Below are 7,781 nucleotides of genomic sequence, written 5' to 3'. Positions count from 1 at the left end.
GAGAGGCAATGCTGAGTTATTTGAGAGGAGGGATGGTGGCTAGCTCTCTTATTGTTAAGCTCAGCTTAGATCCTTACCAGATTACTACACAGATATTAGCAGCTGAAGACGGACTAATACCTGCTTAAATTCCTGCTTAAATTCTCCAACTTGTAGGAACTAGTTTTAATTCAGAGTTATTTTCCATGAAAGATCTAAACATACATCCCTAAAAACTCTTTAAAATCTTTAAGAGCGTTCATATCATCTAAAATACTTCAGTTTTTAAAAATATTTTTGACATCTTCTTTTATTGTTCTCAGTCTTTAGGTTAATTAAACTCAACTGGTTCTGATGGTAACTTTTAATGTTAGTTTAGGGAGCAGTTTAAATTCATATTCACACATGAAAAAGAATTTGTGGCAAGACATTTACTGATAATTTTACGTTTTAAAACTTTATAAGTATAAAAACAACAACAACAACGAATTAATAAATAACTAAAGAAGCAAACTCACAGTCCATTGTTTCGGGAAGTCAGATCGCAGGGGTTGCATCTGGGGTCAGCTTTAGGTCACTCTGGGCATCCATTAGTGGCCTTATTTAGAGTCTTATTCCTTTAAGAGGAGTGATTGGCCAGCAAAGACAAAGAATCATTACCTTTGCCCGCCCCCTCCCTGCCAGCAGTCAATAATGAGGGATCATTAAAATGAATAGATGGACATTCCCCTTTTCTCCGGATCCTTATTGCAAAATCAGTGTCAGGGGAAATGAAGATTGAGCTTGGAGAAGGCGTCTAAAAGCCTCACAGTGATTGTCGTGAACTCATCTGCAGTGCCAGGCTCCTTTATCTACTGTAAGAGTCTGCACCTGCCTGAACTCCTGACTAGCAAGGGCTTTTACTGTAGCCCATTAAGAGCATCCCTAATGCGCGCTACAGCGTACTTCAACATAAACATTCTGCATATGTATCGAAACATTTACAGCAAACAACACAAGAATGATTGCTTTGGATGTCTTGAGGCTTTTTTTTCATCCACGAAGAAAACAGAGCTCTCAGAGTGAACTACAAATGTGATATTAAACGCTTTGACTTTGATGCGGAGGATAAAGTCCCCACGTGATGCGATCGTATAAACAGACACTTTAAGACAATTCTCACTTTTCACATGTCTTAAACTCAAGCATCTGTCCCGTCGCTGAATTTTATAAATCCTTGCACAACACTTCATGCATCACAAGAGTGAGCGCAAATCAAGCTGAATGATTACAGATGGAAAATAAAAGAAGGCACAGGATTTTTCCAGGCCCCATCTGGTTGCCTTTCTGGGCAACCTCTTAAAATGTCTTTTAAAAAGGTGATTTGTCTGTGGATCTGCAATAATGTGATCGTGTCAGCGTGTCTTCTGCTGATCCTGTCACATGTTGAAACCATCCCATAAAAACTGGGTTTGTGTACACCTGTGGAGCTGGGCGGCCCCGCCTCACACACATGTAAACATGTGCTGAAATCCACACACACACACACATGGTCCTTATCTTCCTCCTTTATCATCCTAAAGGTAACTGATAAGAAGGTCTGTTTATAGTCATCTGACATATGTTTCAAACGAATAAAAGCGAAAAAAGTCACAGAAACTGACTCAAGAGACCAACAGACATCAAATGCTGGACAGAGTTATCAAAGGTCCCTCAATGTGGTCAAGCAATTATCTCTTAAAGGATCTCTTAAAGTCACCCCCATGGCTCTCTCAACATGCCCTTCATAACAGAAGTATACTGAGGATTTACTGCTTGCAGGTGGCTCATGAGAGACAAGGGCAGGCGCTCCACCACAATGCCTTTACACTTGCTTTATAAAAGCCCAAATCAAGGGCTCTCTGGGAATACAATAGGGGAGGAAGTGGGACCAAAAAGGCACTATAAATCTGTATAGTGAAACTTCGAAGTCTGAGCCCTCTGCCAGGCTGTGTGGACATGTTAACCTTTTTTTGGGGGGCACGCGCTGCAATCATTATAATCAGGGATTGACATTTGCCTTGTCTGGACTCTTGACTTCACATCAGAGACGCTGTGGCCGTCAAATGACAGACTGTGCTGCGCGTCTGCTGCTCACTGGGGCTGTCTGTCAGCACATCAGCCTGTCAGTACCATTAGCAGTTGATCAAATTGTGATCATTTGGTGAGGCACTTGGTCGAATCTTAATCTCAGGTGGGTTGTTTCCTGCATACACATGAGGCAGCTATGATGTTTTTTTTTATACAAATACATACAATACAATACATGTATTTGATATATTTTGTAAATATAGGATGGAAATCTCCTTGCAGCTAGTAAAAATATGCGGTTGCGTCGATGTTCTTTTTGCATTTGGTTAACAACTGCAAGCAGTTATAGTGACTAACAGGTCACGCCCTTAACCTCTGGATCATCACTTTCAGCGCAATCGCCTGGTAAAAACCAACCGGTCTCCAAACAATTGTAATCTGACTCAGACTGAGTCATTCTTGGAAAAGGTTTGGAAATAACTGCAGTCTAATTAGTAGTTTGTGGATGTGGATTTCTGTGTATGCAATAGATGGAAATGGAATTGCAATTTTTGCAGATTATTCACTGTATGATCACAACCTTATTCGATTTCTAATTGATGACAGAGTGATAGCAGATTCTGTTTTATTGCCCTTTTATTGTTGTGTTAACCCAAAAAAGTCAAAACTTTGAAGACGGCAAAGTGACTCTTGTGCTTTAAGACTACTGACTGCGAGTGGTGGCAGACTTGGTTTTGAAGCAACCATTTCAAAATCAACCAAGTTTGCAATGAATCTGTTCATGCCACAGCCTCCAACCACTCTTCTCCATAGTGTGACTGTCTAGTTAGTAGTTTGTTAGTAGTATGTGGATTTCTGTGTATGCACACGTATACAGATTTGCAATAGATGGAAATGGAATTGCAATTTTTGCAGATTATTCACTGTATGATCACAACCTTATTCGATTTCTAATTGATGACAGAGTGATAGCAGATTCTGTTTTATTGCCCTTTTATTGTTGTCTTAACCCAAAAAAGTCTTAAAGTTATGCTATAAGACTACTGACTGCGAGTGGTGGCAGACTTGGTTTTGAAGCAACCATTTCAAAATCAACCAAGTTTGCAATGAATTTGTTCATGCCACAGCCTCCAACCACTCTTTTTCATAGTGTGACTGTCGCATAAAACTCTGACCTTTGAGGTCAGCGAATGGACATGAATGGACATGAATGCACATGAACCCTTTATGTGTCTGGCAGGAGAGATAGCAGCTTCTTGCAAGAAATCAGATCAGAGGAAATCAGATCAAGAGCTAAACCCAAGGAAGCCTTTTAACTACCTACAAAAGTGTCTACCAGCTCTTCTAAGAGTGATGAGCAAACACATTGTGAAATAAACTGTGTTTAACACATACACTCTCTTTCCCCACCACATTTATCAATTACACATGCTGCCAAATGAGATTTGGTTGCCCTTGGGCTGATTGTGTCTCCTTGCTTCTGGGCTTTTTGCTAAGCTATGCCATGCTTATATGTACGGTGTTTATTAAAAATGAAACAACTTTTGAGTAACTGTTTAAGTTAATTAGGTGCTTATTTCGGCTGTAAATTCTTTATGCTGTGAATTGTTGATTTCCACATCATACAGTCAAAGATTTTCGTGTTTCTGTACTTCTAAACAAAAATTTAACCGATAAGAAAAGATCCTAAAGCTGCGTTTGTCCTTGCGCCATTGATATTTCACTTTTATGGACCACTGCTTCGGCTTTGGAAACCGTAGCCCGGAGTCATTTCGCCACTGTGTCAAAGGGTATGGTGCTGCGAGAGGAAGACTAAGGTAAGAAGGACAGGGTGCCAGGAAAAAGGGGCGTGACTGTATCTGTAAATAGTGGCTCTATTTTGGGCTTACCTCGGTCAAACAGGGGAGCACCGCCTAGGCCTGCCTTCTGTTACTATGGGGATGGGCGCTTCATAACTTTGCTGAACGGAAAAAGTCTGGAGGACTGGCAGGTGGTACACAGGAGCGTGGCACAGATCCCATGACGAGGAGCTGGTTCGCTTCTAACTACCCACCACTAACAATACTCACCGGAAAATACGCATGTCTCCGCTTGTACTTGGCATATCAGCAGCTTGTTGCATTTTATCCTGCAGTGTTGTACTGTGCAGTGTGGCTGGCAAAGAGAAAACTTGCAAGCTCTGAATTTAAAAATCAGTGTTAGAATGCACAGTTTTTCCTCTCACAGACGTCCAGTGATTTAATTGCTGGGCTGGTGCTTTGCTAGTCTTACAAAATTTATTTTAGAGACAAATTTTTTAAAAGAAAAATTTTCTTTGAATGTTTTAATTACTTTTTTATTCAATTCAAACAAGTTAAAGGAAATAGGGACGCTACTACTCAACACAATGCTTTTCTTTCTTTTTTTTTACTTTATTATCAAATATTTGTTAACTTTTTTTTTCAACAATCAACTTACTCACTTACAAATATAACACTGGGACATTTGTTACTTATGGTCACCAATATGCCATTTATTAGGTCATTTTTGAGAACACATTAAATGCACTTAAAACACATTTCATTATTTTTCATAAATATTTAATATTAAAGAGAAATATATTTCACCTTGTGCCTACACAGAAAAGCATTAGAGAGTTGCAACAATTTTGTAGCCAAGAAAGGTAGTAAGGCACAAAATACAAACCTTATTGATAGAGTTTAGTCATGCTATTATAATATATGTTGAAAAATGTATTAGGAAAGCTATCCTGGAAGCTACTATCAGCTAAATGATCCCCAACATCAGTACAGTGTGCATGCTCCAAAAGACAGACGACATGGAAAAGACTGTGTTTATGTGAAGAGTTGACAGAAGCGCGTTTATGACACTACAGTGGAAATCAGTCTACAATATTTGGTCTGGAGGCAAGAAAATCAGCTCTGTGTTTATGGTAAAGTGCATGTCTTTTTTTTCGTATGATGGAACCATCCTATGCTAAAGTCTCAGTCACAGAAAAAAAAAGAAACTTTGACAATAATTTCACCAAAGATAAAATCCTTTGGTCTACTCAGATCAATTATTGCCAGCTGTAAGTAACAGTCCTGTCAGCTCCCCAGTGAAATCACCCAGATGATAAGGAAAACTGAGCCCGTGGTATAGATTATCCCTGTGCCTATTTACATGCAAACCTGCAGAGCAACAAGTAACAGACAAATCTATAAAAGTATTCCCCTTTAAATCCAGCAGGTACATTTACCTTTGTTCAACAATCTCTCAGCTGGGAAAGAATAAAACTGATACCTGCCTTATTACGCTCCTGTAAACCAGGAATTTTGATAGGATATGTACTTTAAAAAAAAATCCTCTGATTGTCCTTGCATCATTATGTCATGATCTGGGTGGAAAACTGGAAGACCAGGAAAGGATGATAAGGAAATAGGCACTAAGGTGAAAAAGTAAAGGTGAAGGGTAGCAGAAATGCTACAAAATCATATGAGGGAAAGACAGGGGAAGGGGCGGGGGGATAACAAACTGCATGATATGAGCATAAGGCATACATATTTTCAAATACATGTTTATACAAAAGAATATCATACATAAAATTCCGTATAAATGAACAAAGATAATAAGGAAGCAGGCAAAACAAAATTCGAATCAGTTGACATGCTTCCTATAGATGTTCCAGCCTTTTTGTTTCCCTGTAAACAAATAATTGAAATAATACAAAAAAATGTCATAGAAAACTTCAGTCGGGTTTTTACACTGAACCGTTTGCATTTGCCTGACTGCTGCTGCTGCTTGCTGTCAATAGCACTGCTGTAAGGCACCGAGTTGGTTGATGCGGACTGACTGTGCAGACAAATGAACCGAAGTGATGAAGCTTGACACTTATTGTCCCATTAGCTTGTCCATGCATTAACGTACAGATCACACTCGAAATGAAGATTGTCATTTGTTAACGACAGAAAATAACTCAGTCTCTATGAGTTGTTTGGTCCACTAAACATCAGCTGCGAATTAAGGCAAGTGTAATCGTATACTTTGCCCCTGATATATCACTTCCCTTTTTTCGTTTCTGTAAATATAACATTCACCTGTTTATTCAAATGGAGCTTGCCAGTGATTGTCAATGTGAGCCTGCAGAGAGTCTGAGACTGACGAGGAGCGGGTGGCATCGATAGTTAGGTGGGAGATCCTGGTCAAACTTTCATTCTTTATAATCTGGATCTCTGGCTGTTTTTGTCCTCGTTTGTTGATGCTGCTTTTGGACGTGTATGTGCTGCTGCTGCTGCTGCAGGAGACTCAAATGGTCTATGCGTGAGTGTGCACCGAGATGCTGGAGAGGTCGTTCCTGATGATCTCATTAACTGTGGAAACAAAAGAGAAAGAGGAGATCTTTATTAACTGCTCCCATTTAATGACACGCTAAAGCATTATTACATTTCATGAAAATACTGGCCTTGAAGGGTTGTTTGTTTGAACACTGACAAAGGTTGGAGTCAGAGCCCCAGAACCTCAGGGGACCAGATGCTCCAGTCAGATTTCAAGTGATATTCAAGAGCTATGCTTACTTTTCATGGTTAATACCTATCTTTTTAAATGTCTCATATATCTTTGATGGGGCTTTCTAAAGTCTGAAGGTAAAACCCTGAAGAAATCACCTAGGCTAAATAAATAGGTTTATTTTCTAGGGCATGACTCATTTTATAGAGTGAAGATCAGGGGATATTGGCTTTTGCAGCTTTTGAAATCAGTCTCTCACCACTTCTCAAAGTGCAGTAGTTGATCACTTTTGTTTTTATTCATTTTTGCCACAAAAAAGAAAAAAACCCCAACAACAACAACTTCTACAAAGCTCAATTACAAGACAAGACAGTGACCCACTCGGGTTGTATTACCTAATCTCGACAGTTCCTAACGCCATATACGATTTTGAGATCTTTATTATTTCAATTCTGTGCTTGTATATCAAACATTTCCAAATTATTATATTAAGTCAAAGTACCATGGTTAGGAACAAGTAATGTCTAAGTGTAGAAAGAAAAAAACATTTCACAAAAAATATGGGAGTTCATACTTTCATATTTTTTAAGGTTAGCCTGGTATATAATCTGCTAACGTCTGATTTCAGTATCACCTCATGACTCAGCTGCATCCTGCATACAATTCCCGCTTGTCCTGCAAGCCACTTTGCAACGCCCTCTGCCCCAAATCTGTGACCTGTCTGTTGCCTTGGATACCTGTCATAGTGTCAAATATAAATTACACGTGTTGGCAAATCCTCTTTTGGCTGAAGTCTTCCTAGCTACTCTAATGTTTTCTTATTAGCGAACTCTTTAAACTTTAAACATGAGAACATCTCAGACAGCAACACTACACTGCATACTTGACATCAGGACATCATGGACATCAGAAGCCACAGTCCAAACATATCAATGTCATTCGCAACTCATTTCGGCTCCATGCGAATATCCCTGTTTTTAGTCATCGTCTTGTGTTTCCTGCACCAGTTCCTGTGCCCGCGCTTTTCCCACAGTCGGGCAGACAGAGATCAGTCCCCTGCCTTTATCTTCTCTGTGTTCTTTGGCAAAACAGAGGGAAGTGACTGAGAAGATGGCGAGGACCCTGAGACCTGTTGCTCGACAAAAACAAGAAGCCTCATAGTCACAGAGCTCGCCTTGATAAGACAGGCCGATGCAGTCTGAGTCTGCTGGAACCACCATCGGAGCCGAGGCAGGAAGTCCACCCACTTTGAAGTTCAGAGTGGGCCT

The 7,781-nt window shown here is 39.8% G+C and overlaps 1 protein-coding gene across 2 annotated transcripts in view; it reads right to left on the bottom strand.

Annotated features, from left to right (window-relative positions):
• Positions 1-4,442: 4,442 nt before the first annotated feature.
• Positions 4,443-7,781, bottom strand: part of LOC102796279 (nuclear factor of activated T-cells, cytoplasmic 1-like) — a 60,170-nt gene continuing 56,831 nt past the window's right edge. For both annotated transcript variants that reach the window (XM_006794865.3, XM_087848096.1), the window contains exon 10: positions 4,443-6,377. In XM_006794865.3, coding sequence (XP_006794928.2) covers positions 6,322-6,377 — 56 coding nt within the window. In that variant the 3' untranslated portion in view covers positions 4,443-6,321. The remainder of the gene's footprint in view (positions 6,378-7,781) is intronic.

The sequence above is a fragment of the Neolamprologus brichardi genome, chromosome 11 (genome assembly GCF_056152115.1).
Source record: "Neolamprologus brichardi isolate AB-2024 chromosome 11, ASM5615211v1, whole genome shotgun sequence".
Lineage (NCBI taxonomy): Eukaryota > Metazoa > Chordata > Actinopteri > Cichliformes > Cichlidae > Neolamprologus > Neolamprologus brichardi.
The sequence above is the reverse complement of the archived record's forward strand: the minus strand, read 5'-3'. Positions and strand labels throughout refer to the sequence as shown.